Source organism: Buteo buteo, chromosome 5 (genome assembly GCF_964188355.1).
Source record: "Buteo buteo chromosome 5, bButBut1.hap1.1, whole genome shotgun sequence".
Lineage (NCBI taxonomy): Eukaryota > Metazoa > Chordata > Aves > Accipitriformes > Accipitridae > Buteo > Buteo buteo.
This window is the reverse complement of record NC_134175.1, coordinates 26,303,243-26,330,244: the sequence shown is the minus strand read 5'-3', so window position 1 is coordinate 26,330,244 and position 27,002 is coordinate 26,303,243. Positions and strand designations below refer to the sequence as shown.

The window sequence follows — 27,002 nt, the reverse complement described above, 5'->3', positions numbered from 1 at the left end:
CCACCTACTATTTGAACACAAACACTTCACTGGTGTGCCTACAGTCACAACCAATCACAGGAGTAAAACAACATGAAACACGTTTCTGAATAACTTGTTTCAGAGGACATTTCTGTTATCAGCACGTGAAAACAGCAGACAGCTACGAAGAGTTTTCACCTCTGAACATCTGCTCTTTGAACTGGAGTTTCAGGAGAGGCAGCAACAACTGATGCTGCCTGAAGAGATGCCACAGAGCTACCACCAGAACCATAGGGCTCTCCTCGTATCTTACATGGCTTCCAAACAAAACAGGCCTCCTGAGGTGAATTTTGCCAAAGAAAAATAGGCCCAAGCCTTTGATCCTCAGTCACACTAGCTCCTTGGATGTTAAGTTTCACATCAGCCTCTCAGAAGAAGCTCTGCATGCCACAACTCCAGCCTTACAGTTCAACAATGTCAACACTGGGCCATCTGGCAGAACTGGATGTACCATCTCATAACAATTATGCTTTCCTCTTGAAGAAAGTCATTGTACTTGGCATGGGAGGAGTTCAGTCCTCCATAATGGATAGTTATAGGGCAATAGATTGCTACACAGAGTCCTGCAAGCTACTTATCCAGCATTCAGTACATCTCCAATCCAAGCACAAAACAAGCTGAAACCAAAAAAAGGAAGCAAGTCATTACAGAGGTGTTGCTTTTTGCTACCTTCTGCAGCCTACAGCCTGAAAGAAGAGGTCAGCTCCAGGGCATTAAAGCACCTTTCAGAAGTTGCATGTGTAACTTTTCCTAGAACCCCACCTTACCCAAAGGCCATGTTGGCCAATTACACCAATGAACATGCTAAGGGCAGTGGGAAGGGGACTCTTCAAACAAAGGATGCTGCCAACAGCTGCAACCTTTTGTTTCCCTAGATCCACTGTTTGAAACTTACTTTTTTGATGTGGACAAACTGGCGGATATCCATGTCATCATCTCTGTTCTTGACATCAGGCCGTACAGTTTGAACTACCTGGCAGACCACAGGTACAATGATATCCCTCCAGGACAGTGACAGGGACTCATTGTATAGAAGCTGCTGAAGCAGTGCCATCATGTGGTTGTGATTAGCAGACCTGTGAAAAAGGCAAAACAAATAGATGTCTCTTGAGAAAAATACAGAGCAGTGATTAGTTGAAGTCACATGTCAAATAAATTTCTTGACATTACAGTGCAGGAAGTCCTCTGAAGGAACAGCTGCCTAGAACATTCTACAGTCAACACTGGTCTTGTACTTCAATCTATAAAAATCACAGGGAAAAAAGCAATCAAAGTATACTGTAAAAATGCTGTTTTCTTAATGCAAATTAGTTCCTTGTATTGTCCACTGTAGATCAAGTCCCACTGAAAGTTGGTGGAATACAAGGGCTTCAAGAATTGTTACTCAAGATATGCAAATTCCTTTTTCTACATATTTCTTACAGCAGCCTTTCCATGGCCTGTTTCTCCCCATTCTCTTCTCTCAGCAGATCCAGATTGCTGTGGTGCCAGCCTAGGGGTGTGAAAAAGAGTTCTTTGGACTTCTCCTCCACCCTCCTGTTGAATAATGACTCTGCAAGAGACAAACAAACCTTGTTAATACAAGGTCACAGTTGAATGCCTGTCTTTCTGAAAGGCTACTTTGAGGATGAAACAGTTTACCAAGACATAAGTCTAAGCCTCTTGAAATACTGAATTTGAGCTAGATGTCATGGTAACATGATGCAGCAAACAGTATTAGGTATAACAGTGGTGAGTGTACAAAGGAAAGTGAGCTACTAAAATTCTTGTACTGCTAGTATAGAGCAGACTGTTTTCTCTTCTGGAATTGAATTGTTACCAACTTTGTTAAGGCAAGAAAAAAAAAAATCTTATATCCTAGTTTTGCCCATAAATAAGCAGCAAATTCCAAATATCGTGTCTATTCATAATACATAATCATAAGGCCTTTTAGACTTAGAACATTGGTCAAAGGCACTAATTTGATCCACAAAAAGCTGCTGCTTTGAAGACATCTGTGTCTAAGTGGCATTAAAAGATCTAGTTACTTCATTCAGGCTGCAGCACAAGTACCAAAAATATCTTCCCAAAGACCTTGTTTAGCACATCTCCCAAATGTATTTTAAAGAAATGCTATGCTACCAATTCATATGTCAGACTTTTGAACCTTTATGTGACTTGCAGCCCTGATCCCACACACCACCTCTTTGTTGCTCTGGGGCAAAGGGATCTGTCAGCAGGCTGGTTCATAGCCTATATCACAGTATTTAATACTACAAAATTCTCAAGGATCTTCTGTCAAGAAAGTGGCACAATCTTTTCAAAAGATCTCAGCACATCTTCTCACTCACCTCCATCCACCTATCCATCATATACACACAGGTACCTCTCTGCTATAATAAACAGGATGCCAATGAAGGCTGTATCCACTGAATACAGTTTTTTAAATCCTACTTGTCAGCATGAACTACAGCCATTTCTGGTTTTGGAAACAGAAAACATGTTTCGACAGTATAAGACAGTCCTCACTTGGAGGGGGCCTGCTGCTTTCAATCACTATATTGTGTAGTAACTCCTTAGAACTGTTCTCTGTTTTGCAGTACCAAGATTAGAGGTTATTTCAACACAGTTTACTGTGCTTTGAAAGAGTTACTAGGTTATTTCCCACACAGGTATTATAATATTACAGAGGGAAGTTACAAACTTCCCCATTCTCATAATGGTTGACTGTAAGTCATTTATGCTAGTAGCATATCAATTTTCATCAGCAAGTATGTAAGCCTTCAGAGTTCAAGCTTAAAACTCCTCAGAGTGCATGATACACCCACAAAATCCTTTTACAATAGTAATCTGAGCAGGACTATTGAAAAAAAGACTCTTTAAAAACAACAGTTAACTTCTTCCAGATGCTCTATACCCAAAATTAGCTGTGTAGAAGAATAACACAAGTTACATTGGTTTCTTCCCTTTTCTTTCTCCTGCAAAAGCTCAGTTAAAAACGAAGCATCAATTTAATCAAAGACTTTATTTTTCTGGCTGCACAGACATTGGGGTCTCCCCTTATTTCCTCCTCTTACAAGCTCACCAAAATCAATAGCATTAACTGGGAGAAAAAAAAGCCCGCAAGTGCACCTGACCACAATACTGGAAGGTACATGGGTTTTAAAACTCATAACTGTGTCTAATGGCCTTTCATTTCAGAAGTAGTAGTGGTGGTGACAACAAGAAACTCAGAAAGATTTAAAAGATGAAGCTTTAAGCTACTCTGTAGAAGCAGTGCAATTAATCATATCACACCGTCATTTGCTTGCACAGAAAGTTAAAATCCACGTCTGTTACATAAGTTTGTGGGTAGGGAAGTTGAACAGACTTGCCAGTTACACTTATTTTAAAAAAAAGTAAAAGCTTTTCTTTGAGTGCTTTTGAATGAAGAAATCTGAGAAGTGAAAAAAATCTAAGCTTGAAAGTACATTCCAAAAAGTTAGAGTATAGTTTATATATCAGTTTTGCCACAAATAAGTTCAGATTTACTGTCAAGTAAATGTTTCTAAAGAGTCAATGCTCTATTAAAGAAATATTGAGGAGTTTTCATCATTATATTAAAACTGCACAACAGCAACATTTGAAGTTTCTCCTTACCTTTAATAAAAGCATCACTTATAGAGAACATCTGCTGCCCTCCGTTTTCAGGATTCAAGTACTCTGAAATAAGAAAGAAGAGGGAGATAGGCGGAGAAAAATAAAATGACAGGTTACATTGGTGCACCCATATAATTACAATGTACACGCCCACACCAGAAGAAGCAGCATTACTCATCTAAGTGTTTAGTCACCAATTTAGCAACAGCTTGATGAGTAGTCAAGACAAGAATATCCTCTCATTCTTGTTCTATCAAAAAGTTTAAGATGACAAGAAAATAGTACTTATTACTGTGAAGAAACAAAACAAACAAAGTAGACAGGAGAAAAGACTGAACTAGGAGTTAAGAGTTTGCTTTTCCAATTGACCCACACCAACTTTTCTAGATCTGAATACAAAGGTGCTAAGTTGTGAGTAGACACCATGGGAGTGTCCAGACAGGGAATGGCCTCCTCACTCTGGTCTAAAAATGCAGCTTCAGAAGCTATTTTGCTCTCACAATCCAATGAAGTACCTTAGACTGAGAGAGCGACCCCAGCCATAAGAATTATCTTACACAGTGAAGGAAACAAAAGACAGCCTGTGTTTCAAGAGCTAGAATTCTAAAGTCTAAAACAGTTTAAAGTGTTTTAAGGAATCCATGCTGAGAGAGGTGGACTCCCAGCAACAAAGGAAACCAAGAGTTATATCTCACTTTACATATGGGAAATAGGATGAAGCTCCATCTACCACACTTGTTTAGCTTGCTAGATCTTGATCTTTCATGCAGGCTGGCTGGCTACAAAAAGCTTGTTTTCTCCAGAGGCCATTAGCTTGTTGTGCCTTTAGTTGGTTCCCTGCTTCTACAAAAAGGGATTCTACAGCGGGAAAACAAGAACAATAGCCCAATTGCTTATATAGCATGATGATCTGAAGTCCAAAGCTAACCCTTTATCACCTTTCCTGAGAATGGTCCAGACCTACTGCCACAAACAGAATGCAAAGCCAGGCAGCTTTCAGACACCAACAGAAAGCAACAGAAAGCTGACAGGACACAAGCAATCACAAGTCTCTGAACAGCAGCACTCAAGAGACCCCTTACATGCCACCAGTTTAAAAATCTGAGCTTGTCTGCAGTTGCCCAGTTTGCAAACAGGTACTCAATAGATGATCAGTGTACCAAAGAGAAGTTGCAAGCCTTCCTTGCAGCTTGATGGTTATTTGCAGATTCTTTTCATCTCTTGCTTAGATGAAGAGTTTAGCATTATAAGCAACCTACTGCTTGATTAAAGCTGCCTCACCCTCAGCATTCATTCACCCACAGCTCTACAAACTACCTAGAGAAAGTCATGTCATGCTGTAACTACACATGAGCATGTATACTAGCACCTCCATCTCTCTCCGCCTTGCAACAGCCTCAGGGCAGCAGCTCTTACTGTGAACACACTCAAATTAGGTCTGACACATATCCCTGACTGGCATGGCCAAGGCAGGAGTTAACCCCAGCTGAAACCTAAGCTTAATTTTGCTCTGGACAAAGACACAGGTGGCACCTCCAAATCAGGAACGCTTCTCTTCCATACAGCTTCACCTCCTATAACTTTGCTTCCAATTTGCCCCAGAGGAAGCTCCTGGCAAGGTAAGATACCATACCTCTTCCTAGACTGCACAGATACCACACTCACAGGTGTGAGTTTGAGACAGTGAGAGTGGCTAACACGCACATTTCTTACCTTTCATCATCCCTACAGGCATCATGCTCCACAGAATGTTGGAGGACGGAGGAGGTTCCTGTAGCATATTTTGTAGCCTTGCCTGCAAGCAGTTAGCTATCGAGAGACTATCTTACAAGCTCCCCTGAACAGCTTAACCAAAACAAAACAACAAAAAGAAAGAACCAAAAAAACCCACCCCAGAACATACAAATTCCTAGGTCTGATATTCAAGGGCATCATTGCAAGCAAATACCACAATGCACACAAATTCACACATCTCCAATGGAAACCAGCAGGTACAGATTTTATACATCTTACAAGATTGCTCTGGTTAAACATCAAAACAGACTGGCTAGCAACCACAGCTTTTCCTATACATACACAAAAAAGGATGCATGCATCCACAGATATCCACTGAAAACTGAAGTGCACCTTTTCAAAAGAAGGTGCACCAAAAGGGCTCCTTGCAAGCAATGGTGGTAAGGAACTGTGTCGTGGTTACGCAGATCCTCTTCTCTTTCCCCCTCCTAACTAGATGCAGGCATCAAAAATTAACTACCCGAAATACCTGCTACCAGGATCAAGGGTATCTGGCTGCAAGGACATTTAGAAAATAAAGTTTCCCATAATGATAACTATATCTCTTTAAAACAAGTCAATCTCATCCCCCAATTTAAATTCAGAAAGCAATCTTACTTTGTTTCCCATTTTGATACACACTATAAAGTACCATTATCTTTAGGAAGATGATACTATAAATGAGTCACTATACTCACTTGTAAGATACTACAAGCCAGCTAATTTGGAGTCACTAGAATTTCATTGAAACACACCAGACATTAGTCAGCCTACAACATCACAAGAAGTCCTGCCATTGGACTCAGACTACATACAAACCACTCCATTCTAGAACACAGCAATAGAACACTCCATTGCTTCAAAGCAGCTGACTTCTGTGACTGGTGGAAATTGCATATCCTTTAATCATTTGAAGAAACCCACTAGCCACTTAAATCAAAGTTGACCTGCACATCCAGCACTGATGTTTTGTCCTGTCAATCCTCCCCCAAGGACTGTAATTTATACAGTTGTGAAGAAATTGAGTTACTAGCCTCAAAAAGTGGGTGTGATCTTCAGTTTCACTTCATTATTTCAAAGAAAATTAAGTCACTGTCATCCAGTCTAAGAACAAAAGATAATTCCAATGAAATCAAGCCAAATACACATGTACATAATAGTCATAGGGAGTTACTGACTCCTGATGGCAGCAAACGCACCATGTTGCTGATTGACTGCAGTACTCTGTTCTTAAAATAACCATGTCCCATTTTACATAGAAGCTTAACTATCTAGTCTTGGCTGTCTAATCATTGCAGTACTCTAACATCCTTGATGGCATCTTTTGTTGAATACAGCCAGGATAAATCAGAAACACAAGGTAAAAGTGTTTGCACTCTGACCTTAATATTTCCAGAAGAAAGTTTTAGAAGTCATCCATTTCACTACTCTAGGCACTGCAGTATGCAGTATTGGGTTTTGTCCCACCTGGTTTCTGAAGGCCTTAAATAGCAAACATCTAAGTACCTACAAAATTTCAGTCTCCCCATTGCCAAGAAGTGTCTCTTGCTATTCAAGCTGTTGTCATTCATTTTAACTTGTTGCTCCCTAGTTAGGTGTTTCCTCTTCAGACTCTCATGCCAGGAATCCAAAAAAAGATGCACAGCAAGTTCTCCATATTTGCAGAGGATACAAATTTCTTTTCAAAAAAATCCTGCAGGATAATGCCTACATCTCCACAGTGCCTTTTAACGACTCACACCTCCACCCTATCCCAGTTCTGCGCATATTACTGATACTTTCCCCTCAAGGGAAACCCATTCTCTTAAAAGGAATTGTTCCCAGTTTTCTACTACAAATTACAGTCCTACAGAATAACCTTGTTAAGAGACCACACATTTCAGGACAGATAACAAACACCAGTCAGCAGAGATTCACCAAGGATAGCAGAGTACTGCCAACACATATAATTAAAAGACACAAGTCTCCTTTCAGTCCCCTCACCACTTGCCTTTTCTGCTGGTCTTCTCTAAGCTCTGCATCATCAAAATCTTTCTCATAAGAGCTTCAGTTCTGGCTATGAGAAGCCTTGATTTGGTCAACAGTTTCCGAGAGAGGTAGGCTTTCTTACATTTCCCCTTCATCGTGTACTGCTTTTTGTATAAGGAGATAAAGACTAAGATAGGTCTGAAACCAGGCCTATTACTCTACAAGTCCTTTAACACTGGCTAGAGCTAAACTGACTACTGCCTGCTTTACTGCCAACACACACTGATAAAGATAAACCTGCTACAGCTGTAAATTCATAGGATACTGTGGCACACCTGGGCCTGTTTCACACTCACTTAATCCAGCACCCCTCCTTCCTAGAAAGCATTCATTGATATATTCTCCCTCTTCACACCTTTCCTTCTCTGCAGATGCATTAGGTTTTCATTTGATTAGGGCAGGAGCTGGAAACAAGTTGAAAGGAACCAGTAACAAGCTGGTGTCAGTAGTGCTGACGACCCATCCCTACTGTTGAGTCATCTGACATCAACTCAACTTTCAAACCTGTTCTGCTCCTTTCTTTGGGGGAAAAAATAAGCAGTTAGATTTCCCTTCTTCTAGACGTATTTTTAGCAAATAACAAAATTTGACTACAATAGGCACTGATAAATGCACCCTCTAATTTGCATCACTGTCTCTCCCGAGTCTAAAATACTTTTAAAAGTCAGCTGTGACCAGTTCTCTTCCCTCACTCTCTTCAGTGACCATTTCATAGTTTCAGAAAATGCAATCTGTATGCAAGCATAAGGTAAGTTTTGCATTCCGATCCACAACAACAGAAGAGATCCATTAGACTTCATGGGAGGATGAATTCATTAGGAGTTCAAATTATTTAACACTGGATCATCTTTTAAAGTTGGAAATACTGAAGGGGTGGGGTGAAACAATAATTAAGAATAAGAAACTCCTTAGAAGCAGCCAAAGACAGAAGTCTACAAATGTGATGTAACCTTAGGTAAGGAAGCAGAGCAAAGACATCAACTGCTACCCAGCATGTAAAGCAACTAGAATATACTAGACCCAAGCCAGTGGCAAGCCCTGGTTTCAGTCAGCCCTTGTCCAGTTTAGAGAATGCAGTTGTCAACAGGCAGGCACATTATTTTTTCCATAAGGATTATGCTTGTATTTAGAGTCTTTCAATTTAGTACTTACTTAGGAGAAAAGAAAACTTTCAAAAGAAGTCTTCGACACTGAGTATTTGATTTCTAACTACTTCGCTTAAGTAGATGTTCTCTTTTGAACAAATGTTACATATATGGATTAAGTTAGGCCTTACTGCTCATCAGTAAGATTCTTCTGTCAAATGTAAGCTTATTAAGGTACAATTAGAAGTCAGCACAGAGCTCTTCCAAGTTATTTTGTTCATTTGTCGTTTGGGGTTTTTTTCTTGCTTGCTTTTTCAGTTTAATGTCAAACTATAGAGACACATATCAAACTGGATTATGCGTGAATTATTTTTCCACCCCAGTTAGCCAGAAACTGTATATGTGGATCTGCCCTATTATGTATGGGCAGGAGACTTTGCTTCAACTGCAAAGAGAAAGTCACAGGGGAAGTTACACACTCTGCAGAGAAGGTGTTTCAACAGGTCTACTGAGCCTCCTCAGAGGTGAGCATAACAAAACTGCAAGCGAGTGCCAGCTAAATATCATATTTCCCCCTCTGTAAGACAGCTACAAAAGTAGCGTCTGAATAGGTCAGTATTGTTAAGGCCCAGCTCTCCATCATGTGCAACTCCAGCTGGTGACTACCTCATACCTTTTTGGTCGGCAGGGTGAGGGGGCACATGTGGGTACTTGGAGTGCTTCTTGATATGGAAGTTCACGTTGTCCAGCTCCACGTTCAGGCTGATGGAGGCGGCTGAATCACTGTCCATTGTGGACTGGAAGCTGCTGACTGAAGTGCGCTTGCTAGGGCTGGCGGAGTCTTTTAGTGTTGGGTAAGGGGGAAGATACAGGGAGGAGAAGGGTTCAAATGGGTATCATGAGGGTACCGGAGAGGAGAAAAATTGTCTTTAATACATAAAGACCAGTGTGCAATACTAAAGGAATACAGTATTTTCATAGCTCTAATCTTTTCTTCATGTGTGCATGTGACATATTGGTCATTCTTTAGTGCATTACTATAGGGCCCAAATCAAGCAGAAGTCTGCCTGAGAAACAGAAGGCAGCAATTTACATGCTTCTCCTCCATTAGAAGTATGAAGCTTTACTAGTTCCACTAAATACAAAATACTGTATCCATCATAAGAAACAGGAGGACTAGCTAGGTTATGGTTTGCTTAGATCCTTACAGCCCCATGCGCACACACATAAACACGCGCACACACATATATAAAGCAAGACATGGTTAAACTACTATGTCCTGAAGGACTGGGGATAACAGGGGAGAAGGCAGAGGGAGAACAAGACTCTGGTGAAACTCACTGGCTAAGTTATCTTCTCCTTCATCAGCAATCTGCTCTGTGTCACTGTCATCAAACTTTATGTCTTTGAACCAGGATGGCTCAGAGTGCCCCTCTACAGAGTTCACCGAGTCACTGTCTGGAGATGGGGTTTCTGAGAACTCCGTGCTCTAGAAGACAAGGAAGAAAAGGTGTTAAAGTGCAGCTCTACTGAAATATTAAGCAGCCTTAGAAAGCAGCCTGCTACAAAAGCAGATCAGACATTTCAAAAAACAGAGGGTACTCTCAGTGGGCTGAGCCAGGTTAGTCATAGAGCCACCCCCCTTGGCATGAAATAGGAACTCTTTGGGACAGGAAACAAGTATTTCTTTACACTTCCCACGTACTTACGTCTCTGCCTCCTCCCCACCTCCACACAAGTTGTGACTAAGTGGCACTAAAGGACAAGTTTATTCTACTGTACATTTTCTGTCACCACATCCAGCTAAGCAGTTTTGAATGCTTCCTAACCCCAGCCAAGGTGGGCGATGACCATATCCTTTGCCCAGAAACCAGTAGATGCAGCTTTTGGCGGAGGCTAATTCTAAGTTACTGGAGCAATCCTGACTGACCGAAGTAGCTCTAAGTTTCACTCACAAGTCAGGCTCTAGCTGGGGCTACTGTGTCAAAACAAAGCCTGGCTAGAGTGCCAGAGAATCTGGAGAGCATTTAGGCAATTTCCATCAGCCATCCTGATGCCTCCAGTCACCTCAAGAGGAAGTTCTCACTATTATTCCTTTGGCTTCAGTGAGTGCAGAAAGCAACTGAGTCAACAACACTGCTTCTCCTGACTGTTGTCCAAGAGAAATGAGATCAGACAGTGCTTTCAGCTGATGAGAACAAGAATTGGCTTTAAACCTTGAATAACAAAGCCCCTTACAAATAGTACAAATGGGGATCCACAAGCACTTGCTAGTTAAGGGCAAGCTTTTCCTAGCAAACTGAGACAGTATAGTTGACTAGCTGAGATGCCAGATGAAGCCCAGAGCAATCTCAATGAAAAACCACATGACTGTGGCCAAGAGCTGAAATGCACAAGGAAAACAATATGTTAATGGCTGCAAGCTTTCTGACTGAGGTCCACAGGACAGCTGAGCCATTCTTTCTTGTGAGAACCTGCAGAACATGGAAGACTCTCAACTGAATGCTTTCAGGTAACAGAGCGGCTACAGAGATATCTTGTTCAAGTTAAAAAAATAATCCAGTCATTCAGGCCAGTGACTGCTCTTACCCCTCAGCAAGTTTGACTGCAGTGAAATACGGTAAAATAGCATCTCTGGTCACTGGTTCCGTGCCTCCCCTCCTCAGCTAGCCAGTCCTATTTGGGAGGCATGACTAAGACCCCCTCCCAATCTTACGTCATGTGGCTAAGGTACTGAATTCTTTATTACTGCCATCATTGGAGATCAGAAGGTTACCAATACAAGATCCAATACTGTATATCTAAAATATCTATTCTTTGGAAGTTTTTAAAGAAGGAATTTTGAAACAGAAGTAGAAGACCACCATTGTGCCTCAGTCATCAGGAATTGCACACAGATTCTAGATTCTGTACATGATATCACAGCTGCCACAAGCACAGACTGTGCCATTCCAAGGCCTCCATGGAAGATGTCCACCATGAGAGGCACTGGCCTAGATTAGAGACTCTTTCCTCCACTTTAGGCAGCACTACATGTAACAAACTCGTCCTTAACACAGGACAGCCCCAAAGCTTTCCGGGCAAATGCAGCTTCCTCAGGCTTTAAACCACTAAGGAAAAAGGCCTGGACCCCAATTCTCTGTACAGGAGAGCTGATTTAGAAAACATACAACAGCTGCTGAGAACAGGATTAAAAAAGATTCTAGTCAGCAGCCAAACCCAGCAAGAACCATAGCTTTCCTACTCCTTTTACCTGTAACGGTCTGTAGAGAGCATACTCATCTCTGAAGAGCTGATCATGATGACTGACACATTCTAGCCAGCGTCCATCAACCAACGCTTGTCCTATTGCAATGGCTTGGACCCTGGAGGTATAATAATAGAGATATTTTTCTAAGTCTAGTTCTAAACATACACGGTTTATGGCACAAACATGCTACCAAAGGAAAGATTCATTTGCTACACACTATTTGACTCATCAGTATCCCATTGGCATGTTTAACCAGACACTATTTAAAATATTATGGAGAGGGTGCAGAGAGTACTGGTTCAAGTATGGAGCTAGATGAAGAGACTGCCAGTACTCTAAACTCAGCTGAGGTGTCCAGCAGATGATTCAGAAATATTTGTGCTCCTACACTATTGTTAGCTTGAGTTATATGTACTGAGCATCTCTGCTGAGTGAGGACTGTTGCTCTACACTTAAGAACCATCTCATTTTTATCCCCCTCTCACATAGTTAAATACACCAGATTCTTTATACTCACAAAGTTAAGAGCCTGCCAGCCCCACCAAAAATTTAGCTATCAAACACTATTGGTGATCTCTGATCCCAGGGGCAGACTTGCCCTTTGAAGTATCGGTGAACATTTTTGGACAGTTTTTGTAATACACTCACTGTTCTCCAACTGTTTGAGTGATACTTGTCCCATAAGCTGCCTCTCACACCAGCTCTCAAAACAGACAGCCCCCTGTGCCCTGTTGTTTTGGGCCACAGGGAGTCAGAACCCTACCTGCTTTGGTAGGCAGTAAAGAAGAGATCTGAATTTTCTCTCTCTCTCATCTCCCTGCAAAGGGGTCTATCTTTGCAGTCTAAAGCACCCTTTATCAGCTAAAACTCACAACCTCCTGTCACAGAGACAGGAGACACCTGCTGTCCTAAAGCATCAGGGTTACCTTGTGGTTATGTGCCCATTTCTGATGAGCCAGTTGACCAGCTCTTTTCCCACAATGCAGTTGGGATGCGTCCGCAGCCAGTAGCGATGGTCTTGAAACTCCATCCCACTGTTGTGATGGCAGATTTTCTTCCACAAGTCTTTCAGCTGGACCGAGTCCTGGACAGGGAGATATGCAAGTTACCTACTAGTCTGACCTTAGCACTGGTTTCAAGGGCATCAACCTGGGCCCTCAGATCAGCTTCTAGATCAAAAGCCCTCCACAAACAAGCATAAAATCTAAGCTATTCTGCCCTACCTATGTGAAGGTGCAAACAGAAACAGCAAACAGACATGAGATCAGCTCCTTATATCCTTCCTTTATATAAAGTCGAGAAAAAGAAAGAAACAAAGTGGGTATCCTCACAGTTAAGGGGGTTTTGGTTTTAATGTGGCAAGATTTTGTACTGCCTACAAGATACTTATGTCCTCACTACTTCCCTCCTGCACCCTATTCTCAAACAACTCAGGTGGTTTGTGCAAATACAGAGGACAACGAAAACTCATCCTTTGGAAGAGGGTTTTTTCTATATAATGTGCTCAACCTAGGCTTTGTGAAGTATACCAGTCCATTACCAAGCCCAGATATAAAGCAAGTACTTGACACAGCAGTGCACACTGCTACATTCAAGTTCTGGGATACCATTTCTTGTTGAAGATGCCTTTTTATTGTCCAGCATCACACCTTTTTTAGACACTGCTAGCTTTGGCCACTAAGAAAAAAAAAAGGTGCGTACCCCTCCCAACTCAATTAACTTTCTGAATCTGTGGATCTCTTCCCCTCACCACTTGGAAGACTTCAGCCTATACCTCACACTTATTTTCAGGCCTGTTAAGCATATGCACCTACTCTTGTGTAGGCTATGCTCCAACCAAACTGAGCTGTCTCTCTGCATCTGGCCCCTTTTGCTTTCCCATATGCACCCTGGCTTGGCACAGCACAATCCATTGTTGCAGTGGAAACTGGGACCTGGGATTATTTTGCACGAGCAACAGAGCACCCCAAGGGGTAGAGAAGAGACACTGCAGCTCACTTTCTCAAATGCCTTGTTCTGGTTTTGTGTAAGAGAGAAAAAAGTTTTCATTAAATTTGAACTGGTTTCAGCTTTCCAGTTAACTGCCAGACCCTTTCCAGTTAACTGCCAGACCCACATTATTGCACTTTCCCAAGGGTGCACTGAGATCCAAGTGTTTTGCTCCACTTCTGTTACCAGACTGGCTTTCTGCTTTTATTTCCAGCAGTGGCTGTCCTGGGTATTATCCTAAAACCAACATCAGCAGCTCCCCTTCCGTACCACGTATAGAGTCAAATGGATCAGTAATGGAACATGTCATAGGATCACAAAATTTGATGCAACTGGCAATTTCAGTTAAGCTGCCTTGTAGTTTACCCTTAACTCACATGGTGACTTCAGTAAACTGGACAAACTGGCAGAACACAGCAAATCCTTTCAAGTCAAGGATTTTGACCTCTAGTTCACAAAAGTATGTGCTTACCCCAGTGTACGTACATTCTCCCCTATCTTTTACTTCATGAGCAAAGTTCATTAGTCTTTTGAATGGAATATGTTAAGCTTTAAATCAACTCCTGATATAAAGTTAGCTCTACATGCTAAGGGCATTAAACAAACAGCGGGAATTCAGAGAAAATCCTACATTAATTGACACTGCATCTTCTGCTCTTACATAAACAGAAGAGATACTACCAATCCTTCCCCGCCCCCCCCCCCCCCCCCCCCGGAAGGAAACAAACAAAAAATTAAACAATGTGAAGCTGAAGTGCACTGGAACTTTATCATCTTGGTCCAAGTTGCATTCATAGCATTTTAAATTTCATTTTTCCTGCATTAACATACACAGATGGGGCAGGGTGGTATAAAGATGTGCCTTAAAAATATTTCTCTCATGTGGTTATCCATTTACAGAGCACCCTGGAAAGGAGTTGTGCAACTGAACAGGAACTAGAGTGTTTCTGCACCCTCAGGAATACTTGCATGCATTTTGCTGACAGCAGGCAAATACCTGACAACACAGTAATTAGCCTTCCCTATTTTAAATTGGCAATGGGGAACAATCTTGAATCTTTAAATGTGTGACTCCCTCCCCTTCTCTGCATCTTTTTTGCTCCATTTGTTGGAAACACTTGCCCTTCCTCAAAGAAAAGAAACAGTCTTCTACTGAACATTGTACAGTAACTGCCACCTATAACACTGCCTCTGTGAGGAGGGGATAATAGGATTACACAGAACACTGTTGCACATTGATTGTTCTTCGAACAAGTACGTCACTACAACCTTCTACAAAATGTTATATTTATTCTGCAAACAAGGGGAGGGGCCAAGTTATGTTTTGGCCCAATAAGCTCTAACAGCTTTAACTTGTTCATCATGGTGTAACCATTTTGAAGCAGCCATTTAAAGTTTCTGATTATGTGGCCTATGAAAGGGAAAATCTGAACTTTGAGAAATACAGAATCAGATTATTGCATTACAGCTGCAGCCATGACAGGTTTAACCCACAAGGAGCCACCATACACCAACTCCACACTGCGTAACACTTCCCAAGACTAAAACTGTAAACATGTTATGCAAACACCACATGAAACTATGATTTGTTTCGGGAAGACAGAAGTGTCCAAAGCAGCATCAATATTCTCCATCCCTGCATCACCTGGAGGAGGGGTCCAGGTAAAAGTGCTCAGACAACAGCCTTTAAAGGCAGCAAGATACTCCTGCTGCATGATACAAGAAAGGCAAACTTCATTGCCTTCACAGAGCAACACAAACAGAAGTTTGGAAGGTACCAGAAGGATTTTGCGCTCGTCCTCGCTGGTCTCCGCCTTCAAGTGTGTGCGACTGGCCTGGGGGCTGACAGATGTCTCATAGGCAGGCACCATTGGTGAACCTGACCGATCCAGTGACAGGTTAGTGATGCTGGCTGATCTGCAGTGGAGGAGAGAAGAATTTAAGTATTAAGTGTTCGTTGTGCAGTGCTGCACCAGAGAAGGTATTGAACTTGTAGCATGCTAAAAAGGAACTTAAGCCTGTGACATTGTTCAGTCTCCTCAGTACTGACTTACTGCTTAAAGCTTTCTCCCCCAAAGCAGAAGAAAGGATCCCTAGGAAGCAAGTGTATTGCTTTGGAACATCCAAGTTAAACAAACTTTTCTAAAGCTCTTTGTAGGAAGCAATTAGAACTAAGTTTAGGCACAGCAATTCATATATGTCTGTGTTTGAATGGACTGGGGAAGAGATGGGATGCTGGGTAACTAGAAGCTCCAGCATTTTGGAGGCAAGATAAATGCCAGCAAGGGCAGCCAACACCAGGATCCTTGTAAAAGGGCACTGAGATTCCCCCTCTCCTTGACCCACTTAAAATTCCGTCTCCTCAGCTCTCTGAAATATATGGCTGGCAGCTTGCAGAGTCTGGAAGTTTGAGCACCTGTTCCCTAGGGCGGCTAAACTGTCTGCTGAAGCTGGAGGTCACTCCAACTGGCAATTTTCCTTGTACTGTGATATGGAGCATTCACTTGATCTCAATCCAGCTGTTAAGAAATCTTGGCTATGTACTCCAGTACAAACACACCATTTTGCAATAATCATTGCAGAGCTGCAAATGCAAATACAAGTTTCAGATACGCTTTGCTCCAATATCCCAGGACTAGACTAAGCCTTTGAATAACCAGAGTGCAACTTCTCATCACACAGCAGTAAAAAGCATGCAGTGTAAGCTATTCACGCTAACAGTGCTCTAAGGAGTGAAGATGGAAAACACTTCTGCATACAGCACCAGGGAAGCTCAAAATGCCAATGCTGAACTGATTCAAGAGGCTTGCAGCAGTCTCAGTGATGAGAACTGTTGCAAGCCTCTCATCTTTGGAATGAAACTCAGATAACTTCACAGAGCTTGCTAAGTGGATAACAGACACTCTAATTATTCCCAAGAATTCTCACTGGATGATGTGACTGAGCCCAGGCATAAAATAGCAATGTCACCCTATTTCAGCTTTTGTACTGTAAGAAGTAGGCACTGAAGGTACAATAGTCTCAAAATCACTGCTTTTTCCTCCTCTGTCTCTTGAGGAATATTGGGCTGATATAGGGGTTTAGTTAGGTCCTTTTTAGCCATTTATGTAGAATCAAAGGAAACTAATGTTGGCACTACATCCATATACAACTAGAGGTGATAAGCAAAAGCTTTCTGTCATAGTCAGGCATTCAAGGCAGGCTAAAACTCTGCCTGTCTTCTACTGTTCAGATGCTCTCAAGTTAAACAGAGTTAGAACTGGCAGAGTTATGCAGCTTAACAAAAAGCATTCTTAAGTGGAAGATGAGACTGACATGAAAGTCCATCATTAAGCACTTCTCCCAGTTTTTTCACAACAGCTACTTTAACTGTGCCACCTACCTGTAATCAGCAGGTATTTTTAATTTGTGTAAAAGGACATGGAGCAAGAGTTAGAACAGTCAGATTTCATATCTGTGTCTTTATCATCACCAATTACATCCAGGACTTTATTGTATTTATCTTTACTAAAAACATAGGGGGAGATTTTGCAATGAAAATCCCTATTCTTTAGACGGATCTGCAAAGGAGAAGTTCAAATCCCTCTGCTTGCAACATTTGACTGTTGTGCTTTTTCTCCTCAGACTGATTATTTATGGGGAAAAAACAACACATATCCCCCACCCACAGGGAAAAAAAAATAATACCAAGTAACTTCTGCTACCTGCATCTAAATGCACTCAACCTGCATCTTTCTTGCTTCATCTCACTAAAAAGAGGCATGGTCAAGCTTGCCTCAAAGAAGCTTCTACAGCTGCTTTGAGAAGATCTAAAGGCTAGCACTGCCTAGCCCAAAGCCAGTAGATTTGCTTCCACAGGTTCAGAATTTTGACAGAGATAGGTTATACCTCATTGTTACTTCTCAAACGTGAGTCCAGACAGGTAGGTACTATGGTGAGGCCATGAATAGCCAGAGAGTTAAAATTTAACTTGCATGAGCAGTTTGGGCCTGCCAGGTCCAGCTCAGAACCCTCCTACTACTGCATATATGAGCTAACAGCAAAAGCCTTTATTAAAATAGACAACATCAATTCAAACAGGAAGCAGGAGAGCATCCTCAAGGTTTCAGAAATGTCTTGATGTCACTGCAGTTATTTAGCATGGAACTTTTAAGCCTGGACTCCCTGTCATGTTTGCTCGGAATTGACTTTTGGTACCAGTTTATTCACCAGTATTTTACTCCCCCTAGGTGAGATTTTTAGTTCTCAGTTGTACAGTAGGTATGCATCTCCTCCTAACTGTCCCCATCACACAGAAGATAAAGACTCCAAGCAGTCTGTTCCCTGAAAGGCACACATAGCATCCTTCTCAGCTGAGTTCCCTAGTCTTCGCTGGTCCTGCCAGACCCCTCCAAATTGCTAAACATTCTGCATTCCAGTAACACCAATGCAAAGAAGTCTCTGAATGTCTCCTGACTCCAACACTGAAATTTGGATTGTCTTTGCTCTGTTCCTCATATCCTTGCCTCCCCTTTATTTTCCCAATTTAACCATAATGGAAGTATGCAACCAGAACCATAGCACAAGCAGTGTGAAGTGGAAATTACTTGTTCTTCTAATACCAGGCTATTTAGTGGGATTAAGTTCAAGCACTCACAACTTATACTAAAGCTCTCACAAACATTTCCAAGTTCATTCCAGCACTCTTGCATAAAGACCTATGATGGGATTTTAGCCTAGGAAAGCCTGATCAATTAAACAAGATTATACTTAATGCAAGAGCAGAGGGAACAGAAAGGGGTGGGTGGGGAACCACAAAACCAAACAAAAACTACACCTCTGCTCCTCCATGACCTCAGCCTTTGCCTCCCATTACCAAGTCTCTGTTACTCCCTTTTCTTTAGCTTCCTCAGAACTCTACCTTTCTTAGCCACTTCCTTCCCTTTCTGCCCTCTTCACCACCACCTCTATTTGTCTGACTGAGCAGCAAACTACAGGTTCCTCAGAAGTAGTACATTTATTAATATGAATATGTACATAAATGGTCTTTACTTACCATTACATATGGGTAATGGAGTGTCCCATTTCAGACATGAAACAGCACACACAGTAAAAAACAAGCCCCAAAATACAGGCTCTACAGTGAAGAGTATGCTAGGAGTGTAGCCAGCACAGAAAATACTCATATACAATTAGTTTACCTGTTCCTAGCTGGCGACTTCCCTGCATCCTCCTGGACAGACCCAAGGCGTGCAGACAACGTGGTAGTTGAAGAGTCTGGGTGAATCAAACTGCAAGGAAAAGGAGCACATTACAAATGTTTGAGAGATTTGCTACATGCAGCAGCATCAGAACAGCTGGAATTAAAATACAGTTAATTATAATGTCATCTCTCATTCACAGCCATGATTGTTAGATCAATGAGGGAATAGGGAAATCGTTCCCCATCTGTAGGCCAATGATACCTGGAAGACAGTGCTCAAGTCTTCTCCCTTCAGACTCAATTCTTGGACAATACAGCCTCTTCCCACTTCTCCCATTACCCTGCCTTCCCACCCTCTTCCCCTCTACCACTTTCTTACACATTCTCTTTCCTTACAGGCTGCTATTCTGTGCTTTGGAGGTAGAGGCATTGCCCCCATCTCTCCAACATCTTTGCAACCCAAGCAATGCTATCTATAGCTATTGCTAGACAACTTTTACCAAGATAGCCTGACAACCTTCTGTAATTGTTTAACCTGATCACTATCACCTTTGCCCTCCTTTTTCTTATAAATTCCTCCTGGCAAAACTGTATCAGATATAAGCCACTACACCCCAACTGATACAGCCATACTGGCTGTGCCCTGGGATGTAGACACATTACTAGCACAATAAATGCTCTTCATGAGAAAACATACAAAATACAACTTTGCCTGAGCAGCTGTACTTGCCCAGAGTACACCACTCCTTCACTTTTAAAGGACATGGCCCTTCAAGTTAGTTAAAGCAGGAGCCCATGACTGTATGTTCCAACTGCTCAAAGAACAGAGCAATGTCAGACAAGTAAATACAGCATCACTCCCCTAAATGCCTTCCTCACTGCTTTGTAGCATATGAGAGCAGGAGAGGCAAGAGCTTTAACTCAAATACATTATTTTGGGAAGAGACTCAACTGCCAAGTTTCCTTCTGAAGAAAACTACTTCTCACACAGAAGCCACATATTAGCAAAAAACTTTGCTTCCATTATGAAGCTGTGAGTTAAACTGCACCACAGCGGAAAGTGGTAAGTTCAATGTTTTGAGTTTAAACCTCTGAAGGTCAATCAGGAACTTAACAAATGCAGTATTAAAAAAAGCACTGTAGTCCACTGCAAAGTTTTACATTTCAAGAGCAACAAGCACTGAAGAAAATTTTCATCCTCCTAAAGCAACAATGAACTACCTAATCTTGATCTCTCTCCCTTTCACACATAAAAGCCCATGTTTACTCAGTGTCTCCCAACAAGACTAAGTGTTCTAGTACAGAATGAGTTATCAGCCTTTCAAGATTAGGCAGTATTTTTCTCGAGTGCTACAAGCTGCCCCAAATAAATATATAAATACTTTCTTTACATGTTCATGTCTACAAGCTGTTGCACTGTCATAATAAAAGATACTAATAACACATCAGAAAACAGAATTAATGGTACCTTCTATTATTTTGTACACCTGAAGAGAAGCATTCCAAGCACACATACTTAATCCCCCATTCAAAATTTAGTAGTATTTATCCCAAGCATTGCAACATTACTGCTTTAGATAACCATGACATTAAACCAGAAGTAGTTTCCTTTATTTAGGCCTAAAGCTGATTATTTAATTGCTTCCATATAGGAACACCATACTCTGAAAAGCAACACGCAAAGCAAGAGTCAGAGCATTTTCTGAAGACAGTTGGTTTTGAGGTTTTTCTTTTAATACTATCAGGACCACTAGAAGAGATCTGCTGAGAGGCACATGTCACTAACACTATCCCTCAGTTGAAGAAAGGCTCTGACTCAAGGCCTCCTTGGTAGTTTCACACCTGCCTGTTCCTCTGCTTTTAGGAAAATGAGCACGAATACCACTTCTCATTATTTCTTCCTCCCCCACACACACTAAATTAAATCAAGGTCCTCAGAAATTAACTTGCATACCACTTGAGAAGTGCATTGTTCTTTCATTCAACTTCCAGAAATAAAGATCCCCTCATTCAAGAGCAATACAAAGAAATATACTTTGAAAGGAGATCAGAGAACCTTTATAGCTGTCCTTTCAATCCCACTTCAGTTGAAACAGGTGGTTACTTCCACCATTTATCTCCTAATTACACAGACAGCATCTCTTGTATTGTCTTGCCCAATCCCCAAACCTGACAGGCAAAGCATCAGCATCACACTCATTTGCTTCTTGATACACTGGTGGTTAGAAAGGATGGGGTTTGGTTTTGTCTTTTTAAACTCTGAAGCTAAAAGCCTACTCTGTCACTAGTATAGAATCACTGGTTCAATAGGAACCTTCCTAGGTTCAAAGGAAGAACTGCAAATAATTTGAAACTTCACTATGAAAGTTCCCACATTTCAACTTGAAGAGAATAATATTAGAAGCAAGCACAGGATTACATTCTTTTCACAGGAGATATACTTCTAAGTTTCCTGGATAGAAACCACCAGCTTTTGTCTAAGCAGGCATCAGCCTGAAAACACTGTTAAGGTTCTGGAGCTCAGCATGAAGCCATTCACTTTACCTTTGCCAGGTTAGATCCTCCTCCAGAAAGATGTTGCGGCTAGCTTTACGACTCCCAACTGGTGTGCGTGGCTCGCCAGGATCCAGCACTGATACAGAACACGCAGAATCGGACAAAGCATTTAAGTCTTCTCCAATGGAGTTACTGTCTGTGGAGTGTGCATAGCTTAAGGCTATTTTGCGGCAGTAAGTGCAGGCTCGGAGATCCCCTATGGAAAGGGGAACCAGAGAGTGTTAAGTGAACAGGAACAAATAGTACTCTGTTCCTACAGGATCAGAGATGTGTAGTGGGGGGAAAAGAAGGATTTTCTGTTTCAAAACCTCTTTGCATGTTTAAGTCTAGTTCTCATATTCCCTTAAAGAGCAAAACCCCAGATAAATATACTCTCAGGGAATTTCTCCATGTCAAATGATGCATAACACACGATCAGTAAGAGAGAGACAGGCTGCGGGGGCAGGGAGAGAGAGCACATGTGCACACTGAAATCAGGGTACAACAACAGCCAGTCAGATATGACATACCAGGTGATGTCTGGAAATAATTACCTCCATCAGGAGATGTCTAGAGTTTGGTAATTGGTATTTGAAAGAGTTTCCCTCATCTCAATTAGAACATGTGGCTCATTACATTTTAAAATTACCATTATTAAGAGCAGATTTTACTTGAGCGCACTTTTTGTATTGAACATCCTTGTTAAATAGTGGCCATATTTGTTTTGTCATCATTGATGTAATGTTGGTAAAAATAAGCAGGCATGGCATAATCCACCATTGTGCATGAAGAAACTGGTAGAATTAGGTACTGTGATTCTTTTTGCTTATTTCTAAGCCCACTAGAGACCTGTACAGCATTCTCTAGCAGATGCCAGAATCTAAAATGCAGTAGTCCAAACAGAGCTGAGCATACAGAGAACATTCTGCTTCTCAACAGATAAACCCCACCTGTGTAGCCCATGAATTTTCCAGGGATTTCCTGATTGCAGCATCGACTACAGAAGATCTGCCCACAAAGTCGACAGTGGTGCCTCCGCCGGAAGGTGGTGAATTTCTCACTGCAGTCATAGCATTCTTTACACTGGCTGTCAGGCATCCAGTACTGCTTCAAGTCGCTGTCCTACAAGGGAAGGCAGTAATGAAAAGCTATTTCTTGTAGATAAAAAAGCATGTTTAGATTCATGATTGCTTTGTAGACTGTGCACCTGAAAAGGACAATTTCATATATTCGTATATGTGTGTGCACACCCTTGTGTATAAGCATACACATGCATGGAACGGATTTTTCATGTGGTTTTACAGGGAGCCAGAAGACTGAGAAAGTTCTTAACTGTGAGAATAAATCTAGTAAGCCTTTGCCTTCTTGATCCAAGATGGAAGCAAAGCAGATAAAAATTATGATGAGCTGTAGATAAAAGTCAAGAAGAAACAAACATATGAAGTACTGATTGCTCTTTCCTCTCATTTGCCCCTAGCACATGATAGACCCTCAACTAGCACAGTTTAAAAAAAAATAAAACAAAAAAAAACACCACCAAAACAACACAAACCCCACACATTAGTTGAAGCTGTTATCCAGGGGTAAATCAAGTTACCAGGAATTATCAGTGCAGGAAGATCATTTCAACAGCTAATACTGGGATGTACTTCGGAAGGATTACAGATACATGTAAAAAGTTTTGTTATATGCTCAACTTCTTCAAAACCTCAGTAAACAGTTTTAAAAGCCTGTGTTCCAGGTTGATGTTGTTTCAGAACTCCAGGTTAACTGCTATGTGAAGACAACTGTGAAATACACATTCAGCAGATAACAACATATATTGATTTACAGCATGGGTGCAGCCAAAGGAATTTTTGTCTTGTTTTTAAGACTTGAAAACAAAGAGTTAAAACTTCCCTTTGGTGCTGTAACTATAAACAGAGCAAGACAAATCTCTCAATTGTGATTCTGAGCATACCAGCTACAATTACAATGGATGGAGACAACTGCTAATGGTCACATGACAACTCTGACTGTGAAACACTCTTTGCTGGAGTTCAGTTCTGGCAATATGCCTTTTCAGAGGGACTGAATACTCTGGGTTTTTCTTAGGAAGAGAAAGTGCTGCAAGAATTTTCTCAAAACAACCAGAGAAGAGAGTAACTCTGATTTTCACAGAACAAAAAAAAACCTTACCCTGAATTGGGGTTTATTTTGGGGCATTCACAACGTGAAGTTTGACACAGCTGCTAGACCAATTTTGAGACCAAAACAGCTATGGTCAACAATTTCCTGCTGCCCTCACTCAAGAAAATTTGTACAGAAAAAGGTCAAAGACTACTCAAGGCAGTCTAGCATTCAAGAGAGTCTACAATTTTTTAAGATGAACACTAAGCTTCAAGCAGGGAAAGATGCAGTGAAGAGCTTTGCCAAGGAACTTCTGCAAAGCTGCAGGGGATGCCAAGTAACAGTTTTTGCTGCGGCTTTGCATGGTAAGCCAAGTCACTGATTCTGCCACATACAGAGTGGCTGTTCCAAGCTCCAGTGCCTCTGCCCCACATGCACATGACTGAGTGTTTAGAAACCCAGCCATTGCTGGTGACACCTTCCAGCTCTCTGCCTTGCTCAAGTCAGAGCCAACACTCACGTCAAGAACAGCCTACAAGGAAGGGATCAGAACAGAAGTCTGGCCCCCTGTTAGCAGCAGAGGTGATTACAGCAGCACCTTCCAGGATCTAACATCTGCTTTCTACAACAGTAAAGTGGTCTCCTGTAGAGACAGACCAAGTCCACAGCAGGAAGAAATTGTTACCTGGGGTGACTCAAGCAAGACATGGCTGCAGTCAAGGGCAGCGATGCATTACCATTTGGACAGAAGTCAGCATGCTGACAACTAACATACCACTTTCAGAGAAAGATCTAGACATATTCATTTACTGCTGCATCCTGTCTGTTTGAGCCCTCCCATACCTTCAAAGATGTCTGAAAATCTCCAGGGCCTTCAGAAGCTGCCACAAACTGAAATATTAACAGGAGCCACACTCAATGTCCTGCTTACTGCAATGAAAGGCTTTTGTTTCACCCTTAAAAGTATCGCCCTTTCTGCCAAAGCAAAGTTACTCTTACAAGCAGAATAGCAGCTAAGTGAGTCTACTCAAAGTCTACCTGTAAAAGCTACTGTCCTGGTTTTGGCTGGGATAGAGTTAATTTTCTTTCTAGTAGCTGGTATAGTGTTATGTCTTAGATTCAGTATAAGAATGTTGATAACACACTGATGTTTTCACTTGTTTCTAAGTAGTGTTTATACTAAGTCAAGGATTTTTCAGCTTCTCATGCCCAGTCAGCAAGAAGGCTGGAGGGGCACAAGAAGCTGGGAGGGGACACAGCCAGGGCAGGTGACCCAAACTGGCCAAAGGGGTATTCCATACCATGTGACATCATGCCCAGTATATAAACTGCAGGGAGCTGGCCTGGGGGAATGGCAGCTTAGGAACTAACTGGACATTGGTCAGCAAGTCGTGAGCAATTGCATTGTGCATCAATTGTTTTGTATATTCCAATCCTTTTATTATTATTGTCATTTTATTATTGTTATTATTATCATTATTAGTTTCTTCCTTTCTGTTCTATTAGACTGTTCTTATCTTAACCCACAAGTTTCACCTTTTTCCTTCTGACTCTCTCCCCCATCCCACTGGTTGGGGTGGGGGGGAGGGGGGTGGGGGGGGGGTGGAGTGAGCGGCTGCATGGTGCTTAGTTGTTGGCTGGGGTTAAACCACGACAGCTACACCAAGTCAAAAGCCTTTTTCCTCTTCATTCAGTTTAATTAAATGTACTTTTGCCTGTTTGTGTCTTGCTCCCAGACACAGCTATTTATATCATCATTTATAAATAGTTGTAGCTTCTTTTGTCAGCTAGATCCTCCTCTTAAAGGCATGGTCCAACACAGCAGAGGGAGGTGAAATCAGCAAGTCAATCGCAACCACCAGACCCTTGTCCAGCCAAATCAAAATTGATTAGTAGGACAAGCCTTTGAAGCAAAAATTGTGACCAATCATTACCACAGTAAGTAGCAGATTTAATTCATCCTCAGAATTCGCATTACTATTTGTGACAGTAAGTGTGTTTCACCTGCTTACGGTTAGCAAGGGAGAAAACCATCAAGTGATACCAGATTAGGTAATACAGAAGTGGGAAGGAGTCTAAAATGAGAGTGTCTGGTCCAAGTTCAAGAAGCTGAACAACTGCAACATTTCACTCCCCCAATATGACAGACATTTGACATGTCAAAAGCCAGCGTCAACTTAAATTGTTTCCCCTGCACACACACAATAATTTTTTAGTTTATTCACTCATCCTTCAAACAGCTGAAAAAAATCCCCATGATACATCTAAAAATGAAGCTCAGAAAAGCCCAGTAAACAGTTCAGTTTCTAGATAGTTTGGCCTACAAATCCCTCAGAAGTAGTACCTGGCTCTTCCCCTCCATGATTTCTTTGAGACGCTTTAAAACAGTGCTGAGGCTTCTTAACTGAACAGCTGTTCGAGGATCATGACCTCCAAGAGGCGGTTCAACTTTCCTTCGATTGTCTGGAAGGGAAGGGAGAGTAGTATTTATTTCTTCCATGATACATCAACAGTTACATCACAACACAAAACCCCATTAGAGGGAGAAATGTTCACATACATATGTACTTTACAAAGTTACAGCGTGTATTCACTTCTTGCCCTTGCACTCTTCTCGCCCAAAAAGGAGCTTCTGATGCCAGATAGCTTGCTCTGACTGGCATTTTAAATACCATTCTCTGTGTTTACAAGAGCTGATTTAAGTTCTCTGAGAATGAAAACATCTTTTAAAGAAGTAAAGTTATTTTCAACCTACTATACGAACCCTTTAGAAAGCACTGAAGTCTCCTTTTAGAATTCCCTCTAACATATCAATACTTACAAAATAATGGCAACAATATTCACATTCATTCTAGGATTGGTATAAGTCAATGCCTTAACATAAACTTCTTTATAAATGATTACAGCAAGTCTCAGGACTCAATTGCTCAGTTTCTATTAAAAACAGTAACTCAGAATAAAATGCATCCAGAATTTCACGTTTTTGAGAACTTGTACAGTCATTCTTAATTAACTATAGCAAAGAAAATCCAGAATAAAAAGGTAACACAGTTAATTTCTTATTTTTCTTAAATTCTTATAAATGCCAGATTACTTTGAAGCATTGCTATATGAGTTACAAACAGGATCCTTCTCTCCAGAAGGATCTGCAAACACAATGCTGTATTTACCTGAACATTTAAACATTTTCAGAGTCACTTTTCTACATCAGCAACTTTTCTGAACAGTTTACAGTTTCTTACCATCTTCGCTGCTCTCCATCTGACTTGCATTTTATTTTGATTCCCCCTACTAGAGGAAGAACAGTCATGGCTGCTTTCTGTTTACTGCTTTACATATCACTGATGTCAGCAGGAATGCTGACAGCACTAGCAGAAACGTGTTAACTGTTGCCGTGCAGTTACAACTAGGG

The 27,002-nt window shown here is 41.4% G+C and overlaps 1 protein-coding gene across 15 annotated transcripts in view; it reads right to left on the bottom strand.

The window, feature by feature from the left end:
* The window catches only part of PIKFYVE (phosphoinositide kinase, FYVE-type zinc finger containing), a 74,428-nt gene that overhangs the window by 36,360 nt on the left and 11,066 nt on the right, over positions 1–27,002 (bottom strand). For 12 of the 15 annotated variants that reach the window (XR_012650455.1, XR_012650456.1, XR_012650457.1 and 9 more), the window contains exons 4-15: positions 25,935–26,053; positions 22,432–22,603; positions 21,491–21,698; positions 18,945–19,034; positions 15,543–15,681; positions 12,702–12,859; positions 11,779–11,890; positions 9,867–10,014; positions 9,199–9,366; positions 3,640–3,702; positions 1,444–1,573; positions 917–1,097 (exon numbers count right to left, since the gene is read on the bottom strand). Coding sequence is in view for 12 of the 15 variants with exons in the window: in XM_075028294.1 (XP_074884395.1) it covers positions 917–1,097; positions 1,444–1,573; positions 3,640–3,702; positions 9,199–9,366; positions 9,867–10,014; positions 11,779–11,890; positions 12,702–12,859; positions 15,543–15,681; positions 18,945–19,034; positions 21,491–21,698; positions 22,432–22,603; positions 25,935–26,053 (1,688 nt within the window). In the remaining 3 variants the exon portion in view is untranslated. Of the gene's footprint in view, positions 1–916; positions 1,098–1,443; positions 1,574–3,639; positions 3,703–9,198; positions 9,367–9,866; positions 10,015–11,778; positions 11,891–12,701; positions 12,860–15,542; positions 15,682–18,944; positions 19,035–21,490; positions 21,699–22,431; positions 22,604–25,934; positions 26,054–26,832; positions 26,930–27,002 lie in introns of those variants that run through there. The other 3 variants (XM_075028300.1, XM_075028303.1, XM_075028304.1) reach the window with 2 other exon arrangements.